The sequence below is a fragment of the Mus musculus genome, chromosome 7 (genome assembly GCF_000001635.26).
Source record: "Mus musculus strain C57BL/6J chromosome 7, GRCm38.p6 C57BL/6J".
In the NCBI taxonomy this organism is placed as follows: Eukaryota; Metazoa; Chordata; class Mammalia; order Rodentia; family Muridae; genus Mus; species Mus musculus.
Genome location: NC_000073.6, coordinates 30,308,642 through 30,330,531, shown reverse-complemented (window position 1 = coordinate 30,330,531; position 21,890 = coordinate 30,308,642). Strand labels below are relative to the sequence as shown.

The 21,890-nt window shown below is 50.7% G+C and overlaps 3 protein-coding genes across 4 annotated transcripts; 1 reads left to right on the top strand and 2 right to left on the bottom strand.

The window, feature by feature from the left end:
* The first annotated feature begins 8,156 nt into the window (after nt 1-8,156).
* Nucleotides 8,157-9,123, top strand: Sdhaf1 (succinate dehydrogenase complex assembly factor 1). Its single transcript, NM_001033140.3, has one exon. It carries the CDS (start codon nt 8,203-8,205, stop codon nt 8,557-8,559), a length of 357 nt encoding a protein of 118 aa, NP_001028312.2. The 5' UTR covers nt 8,157-8,202; the 3' UTR covers nt 8,560-9,123.
* A 2,363-nt stretch (nt 9,124-11,486) lies between these two features.
* Nucleotides 11,487-15,716, bottom strand: Syne4 (spectrin repeat containing, nuclear envelope family member 4). 2 transcript variants are annotated; one of them, NM_153577.2, is made up of 8 exons: nt 15,446-15,716; nt 15,132-15,270; nt 14,159-14,302; nt 13,765-13,959; nt 13,441-13,689; nt 12,490-12,564; nt 11,801-11,859; nt 11,487-11,708 (listed from the first exon to the last, which is right to left on the bottom strand). In NM_153577.2, the coding sequence occupies exons 1-8, from the start codon at nt 15,571-15,573 to the stop codon at nt 11,531-11,533; spliced, it is 1,167 nt and encodes a 388-aa protein (NP_705805.1). In that variant the 5' UTR covers nt 15,574-15,716; the 3' UTR covers nt 11,487-11,530. The 2 variants fall into 2 exon arrangements, with proteins under 2 accessions (NP_705805.1, NP_001277494.1); NM_001290565.1 differs by lacking the exon at nt 13,441-13,689.
* A 512-nt stretch (nt 15,717-16,228) lies between these two features.
* On the bottom strand, nt 16,229-21,779 carry Alkbh6 (alkB homolog 6). Its single transcript, NM_198027.3, has 7 exons — nt 21,698-21,779; nt 20,973-21,051; nt 20,478-20,546; nt 18,632-18,692; nt 18,144-18,295; nt 17,825-17,941; nt 16,229-16,613 (listed from the first exon to the last, which is right to left on the bottom strand). Exons 2-7 carry the CDS (start codon nt 21,024-21,026, stop codon nt 16,350-16,352), a joined length of 717 nt encoding a protein of 238 aa, NP_932144.2. The 5' UTR covers nt 21,027-21,051; nt 21,698-21,779; the 3' UTR covers nt 16,229-16,349.
* Nucleotides 21,780-21,890: the final 111 nt, after the last annotated feature.

Below are 21,890 nucleotides of genomic sequence, written 5' to 3'. Positions count from 1 at the left end.
GTCTTTTTCTATTACTCTGTTCTTCTGACTTGCAGTCCTTTTAGGCTCCAGGAGAAAGAGGTTGTTATAAGTTGAGATGAACAGCACCACCACCACCACCACCACCAAGCAACAGCACCACCACCACCAAGCAACAGCACCACCACCACCACCAAGCAACAGCACCACCACCACCACCAAGCAACAGCACCACCACCACCACCACCAAGCAACAGCACCACCACCACCACCAAGCAACAGCACCGTCTTTTTATTAGGGACAAGACCAAGACTGACTAGTCCTGGGCTAGCCATCAACCAGACCACAGGCTGACCAACAGTAATTAACTTTCCATGCTTCCCACCCATTCCCTGCTCTGTCTATCCCCTGGTCAGTGTTGCTGGCGCAGGGCCTTGGGTACTGGTCTCCTTGTCTTCTGAATATTGTTATACTGATTAAAGTTATTTCCTGTGCTGGAGAAATGGCTCAGTGTTTATGAGCACTTAGCACCTTTCAGAGGACCAAGGGTCCCAGCACCCACATGCAGGCCTCAACCGTCTGTAATTTGACTTTTATGGGCTCCAATGTTCTTTTCTGGCCTCCTTGGGCACCAGACATTCAAGGCAACCCTGCTCTACATAGTAAGCTCCCGGCTAGCTCAGAGTACAGAATAAGATCCTGTCTTTAAGAACAAAAATCCCTTTAAGCTTTTATCCCTTACTTTTTCCCACTTGGGGTTTTTGGTGTGAGTGGTTGGATCTTGTAGGGATGATCTCTGTACACTGTGTGGAAGTATCACCTGTCAATAAAAAGCCAACAGCCTAATAGCAAAAGGCAGGAAGTGGAAGGTTCCAGGGAGAGAGACTGAAACTCTAGGAGATAGTCAGGGGTGAGATTTGTCATCCACACTCAAGGACTTTTGAAACTGAGGAGCGGTAACCAGTCATGTGGAGAACTTTGACTAATTTAAACAGGAGTTGAGTTATGAGCTAGCAGGAACAAGCCAAAGTTTAAATCCTAGGCATCTATTAACAAATAATAAGCCTTTGAGTTGTTATTTGGGAACAAGTTTAGGTGGAAAAGCCCAAAGTTACAGGACTTAGCTTTGGTGTTGTTTTGGGGTTTGGCTCGGGCTTTATTTCTAGCCTAGTGTGATGATTTGAATAAGTATGGCCCCCATAAGCCCATGTGTTTAATGCTTGGACCCAGTGGAACCATTCTGGAAGGGTTAGGAGGTGTGGCCTTGTTGAAGGATCTATCTCACTGGGGGTGGACTCTGAGGTTTCAAAGGCCCACACTAGGCCCAGTCTCATTCTCTCTTCACCTGCAGCTTGAGAACACGTGAATCTCAGCTGCTGCTCCAGCTTTGGGCCTGCCTGCCGGCACACTCCCCATCGTAATTATCATAAAGCCCCTGAGACTGTACCAAGTCCCCAGTTACAGGCTTTCTTTTTAAGTTGCCTTGGTTGTGGTGTCTCCTCACAGCAACAGAATAACTAAGACAGTCACGCACGCTGACTTGAAGTTCACAGTGTAGCCCAGGCTGGCCTTAAGCTCCCTTTGTGTCTGAGCCGTCATACCTGCTGTGGATTTGACTTGCTGGCTTTCCAGAATCAGGCTCTGTCTTAGTACTCCAGCAGCTGCAGTGGCTGCTGCTCTCCTTCCTGTCAGCTCCCCTGCCAACCCTCCCCCACCGGTTCTCCCCCACCGGTTCTCCCCTGCCGACCCTCCCCCACCGGCCCTCCGCTCACCATTTTTTGTTTTGATTTCTCAGCCTTCTGCATCTCAAGATGGCCTTGAACTCGCTGTGCAGCTGAGGCTGACCACCTCGTGATCCTCCTGCCCCGACATTCCAAACGCAGAGATGACAGGCAGGCACCAGGACACTCCGCTGTGAACTCCTTACTGACAGCCTTCCCTGGGCCTCCCTCTCTGACCTGTCTTCTCTGCCCACTGTGCTTCCCATATCTTCAGAGACTCACCTTCTGACCCCCATCGCCCCATGGGTACCCAAAGCCACTCACTCAGCCTGATTCTCAGCAAACCTTGGGCTGGTCCACTAGTTCCTGTTGGCAAACTTCTTGGACCTCCCATTGCTTCGTCTCTGCCCCCGGCCCTTCGATCCCGGCTGTCATTATACCCCATTTAACTTCCACTGACCTCTCAGTAGGTCCGACCATCCAATTAGTCCCCATTGATCCCCCCAACTGAATCCTTTATGACTTTCATGGTGCCTCTGGCCAGCTTCCTACTGAATCATTTTATGATTCCTAATGACTGTCCCAATTTACTAACCTCTGGTGTCTCCTAGTTCTTCTTCTTCTTCTCTCTCTCTCTTTTTTTAATTAATACTGAGTCTCACTGTGTTGCCCAGGCTGTTTCAAACTCCAATCTCCTGCCTCAGGCTCAGGAGTAATTATGACAAGTGTCACTGCACTCCACTTTAATCCCAGCCTCTCCCTCTTCCCCTCTCCCACAGTGCTGGAGATGGAACCCAGGGTCCTGCACGTTAGTTAAGTGTTCTCCTACCAAATTGTGTTATTGTTGTTTCAAGACAGGAACTCCGTGGCTGCAAACTTGAACTTGTTACTTAGACCAGGCTGGTCTTCAACTAGCTGTATAATCCAGAATAGCATAGAGTTTTTGACCCTACCACCTCAGCTTTCCAAGTAGCCTCTCAAGCAGGCTGACACAAATTAGTGAAATTCTTTACCGATCACTGAAATGAAAAGTACCAGAGAACATGGCAGTGTGACTCTGATGGATTCCAGACCCTTGGTTTTCTAATGCCTTCTTCATTCGCCTCTCTGATCCTGTCAGGTGACTTCTAATTGACATTACTGCGGCTTTTCGGGACCCTGTTTCTTGTGTTCTAGTCTCTTCTGTTACCCTGGGTTGCTCCTTCCCACAACCTCCGGCTTTCTTCCTTATCCACCCATAAGTATCCTGCCAGGGGACTCTGTTCTCTACCCCACACCGTCTGTGTCTCTACAGTAGTGTCATCCGGGGCCTGTGACACTACTGCCGCCACAGCCCACCCCAGCCTCGAGGTGGTTCCTGCAGATTGTGTTCCCAGACCACTGGAGCATAAAAGCAAGAGCTACGCTGGGCGCAGCGCCAGTGACAGCTACTGCTGTGAGTGTGACCAATGTGCGTGTGACAAGGGCTCGGTGCTGAGCAGTGCCACCTGTGTTGGTGACTGCAGCTAAGCAGTGTGTGGGCGGAAACCTCCTGCTGAGCGCAGTCTGGTACCCTGAACCTGGCTGCAGCCGCAGGATCTGGGGCAAGAGGTGAACAAAGGCGCATGCGCAGCCCGTTCTCGTTGCCCAGTCTCAAGAGAGGCCTACAATGCTGTCTAGTTCTATGTCAACTTTTGTTTTGTTTTGTTTTTTCGAGACTGTGTTTCTCTGTGTAGCCCTGGCTGCTCTGTTAGACCAGGCTGGCCTTGAACTCAGAGATCTGCCTGTTTCTACCCCATGAGTGCTGTGATTAAAGGCATGTACCACCACATTTGGCTTGGTTTTTCTTTTCCTTCCTTCCTTCCTTCCTTCCTTCCTTCCTTCCTTCCTTCCTTCCTTCCTTCCTTCCTGTCTTTCTTTTTTCCTTTTGATTTTGTTTTATATCAAGTTGACCCAAGCTGGGTAAGATGGCTCTTACCCAGTCACCTGTGTTGGTGACTGAGAGGCAGGACCTGGATTGGGAAATTTCATCCATAAGATTGGGCTGTAGCAAGATATGGTCTCACTGTGTAGCCCTGGCTGTCCTGGAACTCACTATGTAGACCAGGCTGGTCTTGAACTCAAAGAGTTCCACTTGCCTCTGCTTCTCCAGTGCTAGGATTAAAGATGTGTACCACCACCACCTCCAGTTTGTAAGGCATTTTCTTAATTAGTGGTTGATGGAGGAGGGCCCAGCCCATTGCAGGTGGGGCCATCTCTGGGCTGGTAGTCCTGCATGCTATAAGAAAGCAGGCTGAGCTGGGTGTGCCAACACTCCAGAGGCAGAGGCAGGCAGATTGCTGTGAGTTTGAGGCCAGCCTGGTTTACAGAGAAAGTTCCAGGACTGCCAAGGTGAAATCTTATCAAGAAGAAGAAGAAGGAGGAGGAGGAGGAGGGGGGAGGAGGGGGAGGAGGGGGAGGAGGAGGGGAAGGAGAAGGAGAAGGAGGAGAAGGAGAAGGAGAAGGAGAAGGAGAAGGAGAAGGAGAAGGAGAAGGAGAAGAAGAAGAAGAAGAAGAAGAAGAAGAAGAAGAACAACAACAACAACAACAACAACAACAACAACAACAACAACAAGAGGAGGAGGAGAAGAACAAGAACAAGAAGAGGAGGAGGAGGAGAACAAGAAGAACAAGAACAAGAAGAAAAAAGAAAGAAGAGGAAAGAAGGGAAGGAAGGAAGGAAGCAAGCAAGCAAGCAGACTAAGCAAGCCAGAGTAAGCAGCACTTCAAAACCTCTGCAGGTTTCTGTCCTGCTTGAGCTTCTGCCTTGGGTTCCCTTACCCAACAATGATTCAGAACATGTAACAAAATAAACCCTTTCCTCCTCAAGTAACTTCTAGTTGTGGTACTTCATCATAGCAACAGTAACCCTAACTAGGATTAGGTCTTGGACTTATCCTCCGGCACAGACAAAAGTAAAAACAGAGTAGCTGGTCTTTGTGTTGTCATCTGCCATATACTGGGCAAGAGAATCAGTCATTCAAGACCCATTCAGAGATGGGTAAGATGGCTCCAGGGGAAGAGGCAAGTCTGATGACCTGACCTACATGGTGGAGGGAACTGACTTGCACAGTTGTCCTTTGACATTCACACTGGCACTGTGGCATGCAAGCAGCGCCAGCCCAAGTAAATAAGCAAATGTAAAAGAGCCCACTCATTCACTCTAAGTGGGCTGGAGAGATGACTCAACAGTTAATGGGATGTAATACTCTGCAGAGGAACTGAATTTGATTCTCAGCCCTACATCCTGTTTCACAACCAGCATACCTCCAGTTCTAAGGGGATCTGGCACCCTCTTCTGGCCTCTACTGGTATTGCACACACATTTGGTGAAGACGGACATGCAGGTAAAAGACTCTGTGTGTGTGTGTGTGTGTGTGTGTGTGTGTGTGTGTGTGTGTGTGTGTGTGTGAAATGAAGGTGCCCTCAGAGGCCAGCAGCAGGTGGCACCATATCCTCTGGTACTTGAGCTGTAGCAGTTGCGAGTCACTCTACATGGGTACTAAGAACTCTTGTCTTAGTTTGGGTTTTCTATTGCTGTGAAGAGACACCATGACCATAGCAAGGCTTGCAAAGGAAAGCCATTATTTGGGGGCTGGCTTACAGGCTCAGAGGTTTAGTCTATTTTTGCTATGGTGGGAAGCATGGCAGTGCACAGGCAGACATGGTGCTGGTTAAGGAGTTGAGAGACTTCTGTGTATGGATCAGTAGGCATCAGGAAGACTGTGTGACACGGAGCCTGATTTGAGCATTTGAAACCTCAAAGCTCAAATCGACTTGCTTCCTCTAACAAAGCCATACTTGCAATAGTGCCTTTCCCTGATGAGCAAGCATTCAACCTACGAATCTATGGGAGCCATTCCTATCCAAAGTGCTCTTAAGCCATCTCTCCAGTCTTCCTCCTCCTAAGACGGGGTCTTAGGTAGCCCAGGCTGGCCTTGAACTCCCAATCTTCCTGTCTTCACCTGGAAAATGGTGGGATCGCAGGCATGTGCCACGATGCCTGGAAGAGCTTTCTGATGTGGGTCTGGCTATGCTCCCCAGTGGCAGAGTCATAAGCTGACTCCCACCTAAACACAAGGTGGAGGGGGTGTGCACACAGAGGGATTGGGCCTCTTCCAACTACACAAGCCAGAAATGGCACAAATCACTGCCTTCCACTTCCCACACATCAACACTTTGTAGAGCTTTATCATCTGACTACAAAGGAGATGGAGGGTACATCTTTAACATAGCAGTCAGGTGCACAGCTAAACATCCTCATTCTGGGGGGGATGGGAGGTGGAGATTTGAAGATAGCGACAGCTTGATTCACAGACCCCTGTTGTGTCTGCGGGGCACAGGTGCAGCCACCATTCCAAGTTCCTACAGTTTGGCAGTCCTGGTGGGGAGCCAGCATTTCTGTCTCAGTTTGAGCAAAAGTCTCAGGGCTGATCCTCATTGTCCCAAAGCTATTTTCCTATCTCTAAACCAATCACATTAGCTGGCTGATGGGACAGGTCTTGGGACATCAGTCCACATCTGGAAGCAGAGAGAAAGTATGTCACTTAGGAAAGCCCCACAAACTGAGAGCAAGACTAGTTCCCCAAAGGCAGATGGAGGGGTTCCAGGTCAGAAAGTCTTAGGGAGAGCAGGGACAGGGGGGACAGTATGTGTTTCAAGTTTTGTGACTCTCGAGGCCACAGGAAAATAAAACAAGCCTGTTAGATGAAGTTGTCTTAGAGGTAAAGAGCCACTTGATAGGAAATGAACGGAAGTTTAAAACCCAGAGGGAGCCTGAGAATCAAGAGGATTCAGTAAGAGGAGCAAGCTGAAAGAAGACATATCTGCACTGGTGTGGCCATCATACAGTTGACAGCACTGACCACTTCAGAATCTTTTTGCTGTTTTTGTTTTGAGGGAAGAGTATGGCTATGTATCCAGACTGGAATAACAGGTACAGCACCACAAGCTGGTTTTATTCAATGTCGGATCAAACCCAGGGTTTCATAAATGCTAAGCAAGCAAGCACTCTGGAATGGAAGATACATCTCTGGCCCTGTACAGCATAAATCATAGAAAACAAACAATTAAACATTAAAGTATGTAGAGTTGTTCCTGGCATAAAGTAAGAGTTCAGCAAACAACTTAGATGGAAAAATAATAAGACGGGGTTTGGGAGTTTGGGGGAGGGGTTGTTTTGTTTTGTGTTTCAAGACAGGGTTTTCCTGGCTGTCCTTGAACTCACTCTGTAGACCAGGCTAGCCTTGAACTCAGAGATGTCTGCCTCTGCCTCCCAGGTGTTGGGATTAAATGTCTGCACCACCAGGTAAAACAGATTATTATTAAGACATAGATAAGAAAGATGAGACAGATTCATTTAAGTTGTTTACTGAACATTGACTAAAACTCCAATCCCCTAAATTCCCTCCAGCTCACTAGCTTCCCTCCCCCAGATACTTACTCATTCCCACTATCCTGATATTCACACTGTTCTCTCTACACTCTCTCCTCCTTCTGTTTTCTCTGTTCACTATCTCCTGCTATTACGTTTTAAACCTGACAATAGTTCTGCTATACTGCCTCAACCTTCATTTTGTAGCTCATGACCTTAGTCTGACCTAATGTTCTTTGACTATAACATCATGTTGCTGTATGGAGCCTCGAGACCTATGGAAATTCCCTAGACTTCCTGCCTCTAGACCCAGCCAATCAGCTTAAAGGTCATACAGTACGGCTTTGTCTAGATAGCCAAATGCACCTGTTCGTGGGTTTTCCCATATAAAAACTGGCCCTGAAAACTGGCTAGGGTGTGCATCCCTGATTAATCAGTGTTGATATGTGTGTTCAGTAAACCGTTCCGATACCCTACTGACATTGGTGTCTCCCAGTGGTTTGTGTGGCTAATCCTTAACTTCAACAATATTCTCTCCCCTCTCGCAGACAGCCCTGGCTATGCAGTCTACTTCCTCTCTATTTTGGACTCTTCTAGATGCCTCTGGCTGTCCTCTCTCTCATATCTACAAACAAACAAAAAGTTTTCGCTTGGCCGTACCACGGAGCGGTCATGTCGTCAGTTTATGCACGTTCCAGCCCCCAAAATAGTAAAGATCTTTTTAAAAACTGCTCATCCCTTCCCAATATCCCTCTGCCTTCTGGTGAGCCCCGGGTTCGATCCCTTCGCTCTCAATCTTCCGAGGGCTCAGAACTATCTCCTCCTACACTCTTTCCAGAGTCTAACCGCTTAGGCCCTTCCCCATGCTTCCACTCAAGTTCAGAAATATCCAGGACTGTAAGGCACTCAAAAACTACTCTTTAGAGTGGCCCGGAGCACCAGAGACTCCGCCCACTTCCAGAGCCAGCCAAGATGTACTGCAGTACTGGCCAATCAGATGCGGCAGCGCCGGTGAGCAGGAGGCGGGACTTCTGGCAGACGTGCCAGTAGCCCTGCCCGTTAGCTTCTCAGCACTGTGTGTCGGGGCGGTCCTTCCGGCCAGTGTGGGGCCTCACCGCGACGCCGCGGTCATGAGCCGGCCCAGCCGGTTGCAGAGGCAAGTTCTGAGCCTGTACCGCGAGCTGCTGCGCGCCGGGCGCGGGACGCCGGGCGCCGAGGCGCGGGTGCGGGCCGAGTTCCGGCAGCACGCCAGCCTTCCGCGAACCGACGTGCTGCGTATCGAGTATCTGTATCGCCGGGGTCGGCGCCAGCTACAGCTGCTGCGTTCGGGCCACGCCACGGCCATGGGTACCTTCGTGCGCCCGCGGGGTCCGGCTGAAGAGCCCGGCGACGCGACAGCCCCGGGGACCAGGCTGGATGATGGTGGTGCCCCAAAGAATTCTTGTGAAGATACAGGGGCGCGGGAGACGCGATCCGATGGACGGTGACAGACAGACCTAGAGGAAGGTTCCTTCTGACAGTTTGGGGAGGATCGTGAACTCATCTAAATGGAAGCTGAGATGTCTTGAGAGATAACCGAATTTTCCCGATGCATAGTGAGAGATCAGACACTCCCTCACCAAGGAGGTTCCGGGCATTCTGTGGCACTGGCGGACTGCATAAGACATGCTGTGATACACCAACCCAAAGTCAAAGAGAGAGCACAGGCGCACTTTCTCCTCCCATCGGGGCCGTGGCACCTCTTGACAGACAGCTCTCTTGACTTCTTAAGAACACACCCACCTCCTCACTCCCCGCCCCTTGCTGTTTTTAACGTGGAGAAGACAGACTTTTTGCCGCGCTCGTTTAATAGAATACCCTGATGAACCGTGAGAAACTTGGCAGTCTGACTCGTTGTGAAGAACCGGGTTCATGAGGGAGATTACACTAGCTCATCTCAGCTGATGAGCCTGAGACTCTTGGAGAATCCCTAGTCCCTACTCCTGTTAGTCCTCAGGATTCTTGCATAAAGGAAATAAAAGTGAGGTGTGCTCACTTCCTTGTTGTCTTAACAATCTTGTTGATTCTTTTATTAGGGGTCTTTGCTTTTTCTTTTGAGACAGAGTCTTGTTATATAATATAGCCTAGGCTGGTCTCAGCATTCACCTCCTTCAGACTCAGCCTTCTAAACTCTGAGATTATAGGCATGTACGGCCATGCCAAGGTTGAAGAGGCAGGTGGGAGCAAAGGGGACCCAGCTAAGGCTTGGTGTGTGACAGAAAAAGATTCTGTGACACTTTTTACATAAGACTTTGACCTCACTTGCGTAACCCCATCACAGGAGGCTAGCTCTCTGCTCATCTCTCAGCTTCAGTTTTATTTAGCAAGGTGATCCTGGTTGCTTTAGTTTTTGTTCTTTTTAAGACATGGACTCACTTAACCCAGGCAGGCCTCAAACTGGTCATGTAAGGGATAATGGCCTGCAACTCCTCCCTTCTCCTCCAGATCACAGGCATGTTCTACCACAACATATGTTTGTTGTTTGTTCTGTTTGTGGCCTTGTGCTTGCCAAGCAAGTGCAATAACCACAAGGATTCACCTGCAGCCCCGAGGTGACCCTGTTAATCATGGTGCCATCTCAACTCCAGAGTTATGGAAGTAACTACAGAAGACCTACTGAACCTGTGCCCTTTACATACCCCAGCCTCCGTCTCTTCCTGGCTCCAGGGGCCTGAGCTACATAGAGTGACCTTGTCTCAAACAAAAAAAGAAGAAAGAAAAGGAGGGAAAAAGGGCCAGAGAGATGGTTCAGCGGATAAAGGAACTTGGTGACAAGTCTGACTAGCTGAGCTCAAATCCTAGGGACCGCACAGGAGAAGATGAGAACTAACAGCAATTTGTCTGATGTCCATCTGCCTGTGCACACACACATTGATAGAAAGATAAATGCATAGATAGATGTATTTAGGAAGACAGACCATAATGAGAGATTCCCTGACACACCCCTTAGCTCCAGGTTTGCACTAACTTATGTGGGCTCTTCTAGAAGCTACTGCCCCCCAGGCCTCTTCAGTCCCCATTTTTGCATTTCCAGTAGCCATTCCAGTTTACTTTGCAGACACACTCCCTTCCCAATGGTTAGCCTCCATGATTCCAGCAGACCTGACTATGGCTCCTCCTGAAGGTGGAACTCGTGGCCTAAGCCAGGGGAATCCTTGGGACTTAGGTCTGGAAGTTTAAAGGGAGAGCTATCTTATTGGCTGGTAAATTGATAACGACAGTCTGGCCACTAGGAAATGGACAAAGACAAAATGGATGGGGGCAGAAACGAATACATCATTTAGGATTTAGTTGTGCCAGGAGTCCTGAATTTCTCAGTTATCACACAAACTCCATTAAGTCAGGGAGGACTTGCCCTTAGTCACTCGCTCCTGTGTGGCTTTGTCACGGGGTGTGGCTATTCAGGAGATGTACATTCTATGTGCAGCTTGGGAACAGCTCAGGAAGGAGGGGCTGTGTTCAATGAACATCGGGCTAGCACAGGGCCTTGCTCTTGTGTCTGTCCGTTCCCACCTCTTCCCTCACACCTTAGATTTGAGGAGATCAGGTTGTCAACCCTGGGAATTTGGACTAGAGATTTGGATCAATGGTGGACCATTTGTCTGGCATGCTCCAGGTCCTGGGTTTCATTTCAAGCAACACAAAAGAGAAATATTAGCTAGGCCTGATGACACACACCTGTAATCCCGGCCCTCTGGAGGTTGAGGCAGAAGGTTCAAAATTAGCAGGGACTATGTGTAAAACTACCAAGGCGGGGGAAATTATTCTAGGAAGGAGAGTGACTGTCTCAGTCCTGAGCTAGCAACTGCCCAGCCTACATCCATCTGTGCAGAATACGGGAACATCTCCAGAATGGATGTGAGACAGGTGTTGGCAGCATGCCAAAAGCACCTGCCCCAGCCTGGCACCTGCGTCCTTGGCAGGTGCCGTCTCTACTTTTCTTTCTTTCTCTCTCCCCAGCCCCCAGAAACAGGTGTTCATGGGAAGAATAGTCAGATAGACAGGAAGTATTAGGGAGTCCACCTCCCTAGGAGACCTCACCAGCGAGGTGTGGAAGCCTGGAACCACTGTGAGTGTGTTCCACGTGGTTTCCCAGGGTCTCCAGACATTTGGCACTCTGGGTACCTACTGCAGCCTCCAGCTCTTTAAGTCAGCAGTGGTGACCTGCTTCCCTTCCTGGATCATGACCTCGTTCTCCTGCCAGTCAATCAACAGCTTGGGCTACATTTAATCTTTGTGTCACAATTTGGGGACCACCACTAAGACAGCCTCTCTGTGTCCTGCCCTCAAGGCAAAGGAATACAAGAAGGAGCTGTCAGAACACACCCAAGCTATACCTGTCTCCAAGTTCTCAAGTACTGATATTCTCAGACATCTCTTGAAAGTGACCATTTAATGCACGTGTCTTGGATGGTGGGCTCAGATTGGAGGGAGACCATTGACATAACTGAGCACCAGGTAGGGCGTCCTAGCCAGCCGGGCATGAGAACAGCAGGAGACCCCCGACAAGGGCAGCAACAGCGTGGCACCCACCAGAAGGAGGAAGAGAAGGAGAAAGAAGAGGGTCAGGGGCCGCTTGGATGCAGGAGCTGGGACCCTGAGAAGAGACACGGTATTAAAACCAAGGGTGGGCCACCACCACGATCCCTCTCTCCCAACCCCCCAGCCCAATCTTTTCAAGCCTCTCACCCGCGATCCACTTCCAGCATTGCATCAGGCAGACTGGGGGATACTTGCCTCTTCCTGTCCTGAGAGTAGACAGCAGACACCACAGAAGGAATGTCAGTGGCATGTAAGTGGGGACATTCTCTCACTACTCCAGACCTATAGGGCTGCCCTTATTCTCCTCCTTTCCTGGTACCCCTGAACCCCGCATGAACTTATAGTATGGTGGGCATCTGTACCTGTTCTTTAGACATCCACTGCCCTTTTTCTGATAATGCTGATGTAATGATGTGTGGTGTGTGGGCGCCTCTACATTCAGACCTTCAGGGTCACTTTAGACTGGCTTCCGCTCTCCCCTCTTCCATGATGGGGCATGTGACTAAGACCTGGCCAATCAGAGCACTCTGACTAGTTCAGGGTGCAGCCTGTAACCCAAGCAGGGCAGGTGAAGTCAAGCCTGAAACTTTGGCTACTTCAAGTAAGTCAGGGGTCATAGTGTAGGTTAATAAGCCAGGGAAAAGGGACTCCAGCTGGGGTTGGAGAGAGACCAAAGGACAGAGATGGAACCAAGATGCATTTTAGGTCCTGAATCTGTGGCGGTGTTTAGACTTTTCAGTTACAGAATGAAAAGAATATTCCTTCGTATGTGTGCCTGTCAGTACGGGTCGGCTCTCTTTTACTTGGATCAACATCCCCTGGTGTGCCTAGCTCACCTGAGGCTTCCGGAGCCGCCTTCGATGGTGAGCCGCTAAATGTTTCCGGTGGCCAAGCCCCAAGGAGAGCAGGTCCTGTGGGAAGAGAAAGGCTCGTGTTTCTTGGAAGACCGGCAGCATGGTTATGGAAGGGTCTGGAAGAAGGTGCCACAGAGAGGAAATTATGCCGATACACTCGGATCTCGTGGGAGAGACAGAGAGGGGCAGAGCCAAAGAAACCAAGAGGAGAGAAACTTTACTTATTCATTCAGTCAACAAATATTTAATGAGTGTCTATTACATGCCAGGCACAATTCTAGGAGGCTTGGTGAGAATGGAAATGGGCAAAAAGTCTGGTCTCTATGGAGCTTAATATTCCACCCAGAGAGGTAGGACATTAACAAATAAATATATCATGTCAAGCCCCAGTAAGGAACGTCAGAAATAATGGTGCAGGATGCTAAGCTGGGTCCCAGCAGCTCTTAGAAGAGGTGATGTGCAGAGACTGGACTGAGCTGGGAGAGGTGAGCAGGTCCTGTAGCTTGGAGCTGGGAGTGAGGCTGGTGTGCTTAGAGAAGGCTCAGGGCTGTGTCCACAGCACAGGGAGGGGCAGAATGAAGGGACAGAGACAGAGGAGAGGAAGGAAGCAAACAGGGATCCATGGTAACAAGGAGATACAGAACACATAAGAGAATCATGGTGACAGCTAGGGTGGTCACAGGGAGGTGGGCCCACCCCAGCAGTGAAGAGACTAAGGCAGGAGGATTGTGAGTTCAAGACCAGCCTATACTGCATAGCATGAATCTGTCTTTAAAAATAATAATAATAATAATAAAATCAAACAAGAGAGGCTTAGAGGAAGAGACACAGCCAAGTCTTCCTTGAAAGGGAAAGGCCATACCAGAAAGGTGTAGAAAGGTACCTTGTGGGGCCCAGCCAAGTAGGGAGCCTTTGAGGCGGGGCTGATCTCACCTCAAGGCCCTGTCCACTGCTCTGGGGTCCCCTGTAGCCACACAGCTCACAGGGAGCTCCTGGTATCCGAGATATCTTTTGCCCTGAGGGCCCAAGACCCCCAACATCCCCTGCTGGGTCCCACTCCAACTCTGCAGGAGTGGGGAAGGTACTGGGTGCCCAGGGCCCCCAGACTCCACCAGCTGCTGGCCCGTCTGAGTCTCCCTCAACTTCCAAGTCCTGGTCCAGGAGGTTGGCCTTCTCAAGCACCTGGAGCAGAGGACAGATGTCATGGGAGTTGGGGAGGTTAGGGTCTGGGCTGGGGACTACCAGGGCAGGTCATACCAGGCTATAGCTGATCAACTGGGCCTGCAGCTGCCAGAGCCGTTGGAAGATGGTGTCTCGGTGGGTTCCAAGGGCCCTCAGGACCTGCTCCAGGGATGCCCAGGCCCTGGGCTCACTCCTCTCTGCCAGGCCCTCACCAAATGCAAGCAATGCATCCACGCGCTCAGCGGCCCCTCGTAGCTCTGCCTGCAGGGCCTGGAACACATGGCTAGACACTCTCACATACGACAGTGATACCAGACCCCACCCCCACCCCAGAACCTGGAGTTATTTTGTCTTTCATGTCCTGTGCAGAAGTCAGAATATGCAATAAACCCACTTTCTATTCAAGAAAGCTTACACCCATACCAAGGACTCTACCCACTCCCCTATAACCTGGCCTCCCACTGCCTACCTGCATCTGGACAATCCTGTTGTGGGCCAGCGTCCAAGACCCAAGGCCTCGTTCCAGGTCCTGCAGCCGGAAGTTCAACCTCAACAGACAAAGATGTAGACTGTCCTGTTCAGCTTCTAGTACTTCCAAACCAGAGTCAGAGTGCTGGAGATTCCAGGGGACCAAAATCAGGGCCAATGGGCCAAGACACTACCCCTACTCCCAAGCAGGCTGCTGCCTTGTGGATGTTTCTCTGAAGCCACACCCATTCGAGAACCAACATTTGGGCTGCTCCCACTTGGCAGCCCTTTACACCAAGGCTGAAGACATCTAATTTAAGATTTCCAGGTTCCCGAGCCTTCTAGAAAGGTCTTTATATGGGTCTAAACTAGGAAGGATAATGGAGCAGAGTACCCCCAAAAGGAATGGGGTTATTAATAAAATTCTCATTTCCTACTTGGTAAAACGTGGAAATATGTCCAGCTTGGAGATGATAAAATGTAACTCCAGTTCTCTGAGGCAAGAGAACTGAAAGTTCAAGGGCAGCCTGAGCTACACAGTGAAAGCATATCTCAAATAAGGAGGTCGGGGGAACCGGGGAGATGGCTCAGTTGATAAAATGTTTGCTGTACAAGCAAGTGCTCAAAGAACCAAGCATGTGGCACCGGCTGGTCAGTGACTGGAGGCAGATTCGTGGCGCTCACTCACCAGCCACCCTAGCCAGGTTCAATGGGAGACTCTGTCACATAGTGGAAAGTGACTGAGAGACACTGGCACCGGCACGCATGATGTGCCTGTATCCCTGCTCACACTTAGGCACACAGAGTAAATACACAAAACGATTAAAAATAAGTGAAATACTGATTGGCAACCAGATGTCCTTACGGTGTCCCTTCCTCCACAGCACCCCCCAGAATCATATCATCTGAGCAAGGGGCAGATTCCGGGGGACAGACAGGAAGTGGGACTGGAACAGAGGGTGTGCTCAGCTCACCTCACAGGGCTTGCCCCCGTCTTGATGCTCATGGGAAGAGGCCAGGGGGAGTCTTGAGGGGCTGGTGGCAGACTCAGTGCTCTTCAGTTCACCCATGCAATGCTCAGGCAGGCCCAAGGAGGCCTGGACCTGCTCTGGCCTAGAGAGGAGAAAGGTTGATGGGCCACCTGTGAGGCACAGTGTCTCCTTTTCCACCTCACCATATGCCCACTTTTCTCCATGTCCTTCTTCAGTCAGTCACACATGGCCCTTCCCACAGACCCCTCCCTCCCTCCCTCCCTCCTTCGGAACCACTATCAAGCCCCAGTCCCCACCTGCTTGTCTCTTCCTCAGGTGCAGGGCAGATGGTCCCTCCGACAACATCCAGCTCTCTAGGAGCTGCCAGGGGACAATTCACAGGCTCTGGCGGGAATTCACGGCCAAGAGGTGGAACCAGGGCCATGGCCGTGCACTTGGGGATCGTCAGGTGAGGATGTCCAGTAACAGCAGCCGCTTTCTTAGACAGTCCAGACCCCCATGCTTTCTCAGCAGGACTCACAGCCTAAGTCCGAGGCTACTGAGGGGCCCAGGGGCCAGCCTAGCTCCACCCCTTCCTGGAAGAACCTGGACTAGAGAAATCTGATGCCTGGCTGAGGTGCGGAGGCATTTAACTCCTTCCTCCCCAGCAGGAGAACCTAAACCTTCCAATACCACCCGCTCGCCATCGTGGGGCTTTGAGAGAAAACGTCACCCATCTCAAGACCTTGGATCCTGTCACCTTCAGGGACACCTGTGTCTCAGGGCCCGTCCCATTCATTTAAAGTCTCAGGTATAAGGATACTGAAAAAAAGTCCCAGCACCTGGCAGCTAAAGCCTGTCACCTCAGGCAAGCTGGTCTCAAGTTCAAGGCCAGCCTAGGCAACTTATGGAAGCCCTATTGCAAAACTAAAAAATAATGCAATTGTTGCCTGGGTTGTAGTTTAGTGGTACAGCATTTGTCTAGCATCCAAGAAGCCCTAGGTTCTATCTCCAGTATTGAAGGGGGAGGGGGGGGCAGAGAGAAAGAAACTGAAGTATCTCTTCCCATCTAGTTAAAAAAAAAAAAATCCAAAACGAGTAAAGGTATTTTCTGTTTATTTGGAATGGTGTCTTCTCCATGGTTTCCATAGTTACTGGGGAAATAAATAACCCTGGACAGCTACCTCTGCCCTAGGGTTCCAAGGTCTTAGAACCTGGTGGTCACTTGCTCAGCAGGAGGCTGGCGCGCAGCACACGGGGCACGCGGCGAATGGTCAGTGAGACACGGGTGCCGCGCACCAGGTGGGCTCCGGGCAGCGCTGACTTGCAAGCGGTGGCATTGGGTGGCAGCGAGGTGGCGTCCAGCTCATCCACACGGGTAGCTGAGATGCCGTGGAGCAGGCGTGTGTAAGCTGTGCCCCGGAGCACCAGCAGGCTCCGTGGTTCCACCAGCAGCGAGGTGATGGGCCGTTGAGGAGGCCTGGGCTGCGGGAATCAGTTGATAATGGTAAATGGATATCCAGAGTTTGGGAGTGTGTGAAAAGTCAGCGGGCATCCGTAGCTGGTCAGGGGACAAGGGTCAGCAGGCCCTCAGGAGTGGTAATCTATAGGTTCTGGGGACAAGACTATTGGCCCGCCGTGTGTGTGTGTGTGTGTGTGTGTGTGTGTGTGTGTGTGTGTCCAGTTCTTTGGGAGGAGACAGGGCCTATGCTGCATTTTAAGACATAAAGGGCTACTACATTGTGGGAGCTTCAGCTGGCATCTGAGGGGCTGGGACAGACATGGGCAGTCCTAGGGATACTTACGCAGAGCTAATCTGGGGGTGCACTGCTGGGGTCAGGCTCTAATACAGAGGTTAAAGGGAATGGCCTATCCCGGGACTCTGGCTGTTAGGGAGGCTTTACTCAGGAATGGTATTACAGCAAGCCTGCCTGGGTAGAAGAGATGGAAAAGACGGAACTTTAGGGAGTGGAGCTAACATCTGGCCAGGGTGTTCGGAGAGTTGGAGGAAGACTCTATGAACACTGGGGTATCAAGAATGCATGACTTAAGAGCTAGCAGTCAGAGATAAGGGTGTCCCCAAAAGAGCCGTGTGAGGTTAAGGGGAATCTAGAGGTGATAGAGCATATGACTAGAGTTTCAGGACGCTGGTATTAAGGTGCCCTGTACAGTCTAGGAGGACACAGGGGCACACATGAGTGAATGACACAGTGGGATATCTTGAGGATGTCAAGAATATGCATTGGAGCCAGGCACGGGGGCACACGCTTACAACGCTGGCACTGGGAGGATGGGACAGAAAGATGGCAAACGTGAGGCCAGCCTGGGCTACATACATCTGTTCACAAAAATAAGTAAACAGTAGTTTCTAAAAAAAACTTTGTTGGAACACCGTGTTGAGCTCAAGTGGTCTGAGGGAGGGTCACAGGTCATCCATAGCCTTAGCCATCCAATACCATGGCGACGTATGTATCGGTATCCCTGGGTATCATGGCAGCTGGGGCACCGTACAAACAGATTGGATGGGTATGGGTTGGCTATCTGGGAGAAAGCAGGGATGCCCAACAAGGGACAGGGGAGCATGTCTGGGTGTCACGAATACTCTAAATACAGGTAGGATCAGACTGTCCTGGAGCATATGGGATGTCAGACGCTAGAATGCCCCCAAATGCCCGGGGCATCAGCTCAGGACCCACCTGCTCCATAGGGACATCATCGTCTGGCTGTCGAGGTTCATAGAAATCGAGGACAGTATGGGAGCCCAGGCTGATGGTGCTGACAGTTGGGTAGTACAGTGGTCCATCTTCATGAGGCTGGGGAGGAAGGGGGCACCAGGGAGCCTACGCCACTCCACTAAGTCAAAGTGGAGTTCCCAAGCTGGGACAGGGAGGACCGCGCCTAGGTGGAGTGTGTGGAGTGAGGGCAGGCAAACATGATGGCTAGCCTCCTCTTAATGACCTGGAGATCTGGGGGAGGTACTTAGCAGGGGAACTTGGGATGAGGATGTGCGGTTACCATGATGCCCTCCCCAGGCAGATACTGGTTCACAAGGACATGGTTAGCTGGGAGACCCCCAAAAAGGCTGAGGTCAGACACTTTGTCCACGTAGCGTTGAAGCCATGGAGGGAGTCGCTCAGGGACCATCCCCCGAGGATGCGGGAGCCCACCTGCAGAGTGCAATGGAGGTTTGAAGGGATTCATTCAGAGTCTTGGAATCTGGTACCCCCATTAAAGATATTCCAGTTGGTTGGAAGCATCTCTACCCACTGAGTTTTGGAGATTGCCTCTGGATCTTTCTGGAGTTTCCTTCAAAGCACTTGGCTCTTAGAGATACTCCCAACCAACTAATAGATGCCTAAATCCCTCAAGACCATCACCAACCTCTGAATCCTCCTTGCTCTGGGACCCCTGAGCCTTGGTGATAGCCTCATATGTTTTGAAACCATTGAACCTGAGTTCTTCTCGTCTTTGCCCAATCATATTCTCTAGCTAGGAACACTTACCCCAGTTCTGAAGCTTCCTCCCAGACAGCTGGGTCCACTTTGGCTTTGGGGCATTGAAAACCTAGGAGGCAAGGAATGGGGTTTTCAGGACTTTCCTGCCCATGCCAACACGAGGGCCTTTATGTGGAGTGAAAATGGGCTACCTAGAGCTTGTCTGGGGGTTCAAGTTGGGGAGAGCAGCTATTCATATCATCTTGACCGAAAGATGGTCCTCCTCTATCCAGGCAGGTTGTTTTATCAAGAGTTTAGCTTTGAGAAGGAGACTCATGATGGTGTGGGGAAGCACGGGGACACTTGCCAAGCCAGACAGATCAGTTGATTCAACTTTGGTAATCAATGGGGTAACAGATGTTCTATCCAGATTGCACCCACAGCTGCAAATGGGAATTTACTCTTGGTGTAGTATAGGCCCAGATTTGGGGGGAGTGGGGAAAGAGTATCATGTATCCAAGACTGCTCTCAAAATCTCCACAAAACTGAGAATGGCTGTGGATGCCTGAGTCTCCTGCATCCTCCCTCCCAGAGCTGGCACTGCAGACATGAGCCACCACACCCAACCTGAGATGTCTCAACACAGGGAAAATGAGCTCTGATCCTTTGTTCCCAAGGCTCTGGGGTTGCACTGGGCTATTCCTGTCAATGACACCTTGTTTTAGAGGTTAGACTGGACTATCTCAGTGCAGGGAATTTGAACTTTATAAGTGTGCCCTTAGGCTGGTGGAGGTGTGTCATGATGGTACAGTGTGTGCCTAGCTGTACGCCACAGCAAGAACACACACACACATACATGCACACATATGCACATGCACCAACCCACACACACGTGTATGCACAAGCACACACACACACATTTTAGTTTTCCTAAGCCTCTAAGGAACCTCTTTCTTGTTTATTTTGTTTGCTTTGTTTCAAACCAGACCTCATGATACAGAGCTAGAGAGCTGGCTCAGTGGTTTAAAGCACTTGCGGCTCTTGCCCAAGGACCCAGGTTCACTTCCTAGCACCCACGTGGCCGCTCACGCCCATCTGTAACTCCAGTTTCAGGAGAGAGGCAACACCCTCTTCTAGCCTTCTTAGACACTGTACAGAGGTAGTGCACAGACATACCTGCCAACAAAACAAACACACACTCATGAAATTAAAAAAAAAAATCTAAAAAACCAAAAGGCCTCAAATTGGGATCCTCCTGCCTCAGCCTCCGTAGCCAGGATTGCAAGTGTGTGCGCCTCTACACTTGGCTAAGAAAGCTCTTTCAGACAGAGCTAGAAATGTCAGAAAGAGGAATGAGGAGTATGGGAGTGTGCAAAGGTACTCTCCTTGCCAGGGGTTTCCCAGTTCCAGGGTTCTCATACAGGGGCTGAGTGTCGGGAAGGAATTATGAGAAGACAAGAAAGGCAGGGGAGGGGGTCCTGTTCCAGCCCCATAGGAGAGCAGCAGCCATGGCCCTGGGTCTCAACAAGGGCTGCAAGGTGACAGAATAACATCAGCAAGCCGAGGCACAGCCAGTGCCATGGCCCCTCACCGAGTACACCAAGGTCACGTGAGACATGACCCGGGAGGTGTGTAGCTCCGTGCCCACTGAGCAGCGTGCCATGGGGCTGCTCAAGGTCTCCAAGGACAAGTGGGCACTCAGGTTCATCAAGAAGAGGGTGGGCACGAACACCCATGCGAAGGGGAAGTAGGAAGAGGTGAGCAACGTGCTGGCAGCCATGAGGAAAGCAGCAGCCAAGAAGGACGGATGACCCCTCCCCCAATAAACGTTTATGTTTATGTCATGTGACCACAGAAACAAACACACATACACAAACACACACGCTAAAAATGAGCGAGAGAGAGAAAGAGGTACCTGTCGAAGCAAATATTCCTCTTCTTCCTTGGAGATGAAGTCAGGGACATAGTAGATTAGAGGTGGCGCCTATAAAATTAAGAACTACCGTTGGGACAGTGGTTCTCAACCTGTGGGTCGCGACCCCCTGCTGACCATCACGAAGTACAGACCTTTACATTATGATTCATAAAATAGTTATGAAGTAGCAACAAAGATAATTTTATAGTGGAGGGGAGAATCACCACAACATGAGGAACTATATTAAAGGGTCCCAGCGCTAGCAAGGTTAAGAACAGCTTTGCCCAACACAGGGATCCTATCGTGACTGGGCAACCTTTCCCTTTGGAGAGAGACTTGGGATGGCCTATGAAACTGCATATTGGAAGTGGGGCAGCCGGCTATACTCTGAGGAGAGCTGGGGCAGTCCAACCAAGAGACCCAGGAATGAGTCTGTCACTCCACCCACCTCACACCCATCGTTCCCACATTCCTCTACACCCCAGCCTTTTCAACCTGTTCCACCCTGAAAGGTTCCAGTGCTGGGACCCTGGCGTCCTGCTCCTCCATGGATACCAACTCCTTGTGCGCCGTCCTGTGGGGAGGAGGAAGTCACTAAGCCTCCTATCTTCAAGCTGTGACCAGCCTTCCTTCCAGCCCATTAGGGGCCAGACCCTACCCTCAGACTTCCTATAAACTCCAATCTTCAACGCTGGAGTCTTCAGTTTCTCAAAGCCACCCGAAGATCACTCCCCGTCCCGCGACCCCCATTTCCCAGCCCGGATATCAGCAGTCAGTAAAATCCTCCATCGCTCTGTCCACCGTTGCCCACCAAAGTATACGTGAATCTTCTTCCCAAGCATCACAGAGAACGCGCCCACACATGAAGCCTCTCTCGAATGCAATCGTAAGCACAGGTCCCTCCGAGCCTAAAGACCCTCCCTCCTCTCACCTCGGCTCCTTCACATCTCCCATTCTGAGCTTTCTCAGACTTGTCCACTCCCAGCTTCCTCTTATCTCCCCACTCAGAACCCACTTCAGCACCCTCAGATCTGAGCCAGATTGCCAAAGTTTCTTCCCCTGTAGAACCTCTCAGACCCTGAGTGTCAGGATTCCACACTGAGCCCCCTAGAGCTCTCACCCTGAGTCGCCTTAGACCTCCACATTCAGTCCTTTGGACACTCACTCCTACCGCTCCCCCCGTCCCCAAGACTCCCCTCTCTCCCCAAAATAAATCTGACCGTCTACAGCGTCTTCTCGGATATCCAGACTCAACGCGCGCATCCTCGCACGCCCCCCCTGCCACTTCCGCCAAGCATTACTGACGCAGGAAGGTTTAGACCACTGGGCATACTCAGAGAACCTAAGGGCCCGCCCTCCAGCCTATCCACGCTCTCACTCAGCATCCGCCATCCTCGCTCAGGCATAGGTTGT

Excerpts from the sequence above, each read along its gene's own strand:
- Sdhaf1 (NM_001033140.3), top strand. The coding sequence starts at position 8,203 with ATGAGCCGGCCCAGCCGGTTGCAGAGGCAAGTTCTGAGCCTGTACCGC.
- Syne4 (NM_153577.2), bottom strand. The coding sequence starts at position 15,573 with ATGGCCCTGGTTCCACCTCTTGGCCGTGAATTCCCGCCAGAGCCTGTG. Across the intron at positions 13,960-14,158 it reads ACAGGATTGTCCAGATGCAG|GCCCTGCAGGCAGAGCTACG; the intron begins GTAGGCAGTGGG and ends CATGTGTTCCAG. Across the intron at positions 13,690-13,764 it reads AGTTGATCAGCTATAGCCTG|GTGCTTGAGAAGGCCAACCT; the intron begins GTATGACCTGCC and ends CCTCTGCTCCAG.
- Alkbh6 (NM_198027.3), bottom strand. The coding sequence starts at position 21,026 with ATGGAGGAGCAGGACGCCAGGGTCCCAGCACTGGAACCTTTCAGGGTG. Across the intron at positions 18,693-20,477 it reads AGGAATATTTGCTTCGACAG|GTTTTCAATGCCCCAAAGCC; the intron begins GTACCTCTTTCT and ends CTTGCCTCCTAG. Across the intron at positions 18,296-18,631 it reads GAGGAAGCTTCAGAACTGGG|GTGGGCTCCCGCATCCTCGG; the intron begins GTAAGTGTTCCT and ends TGCACTCTGCAG.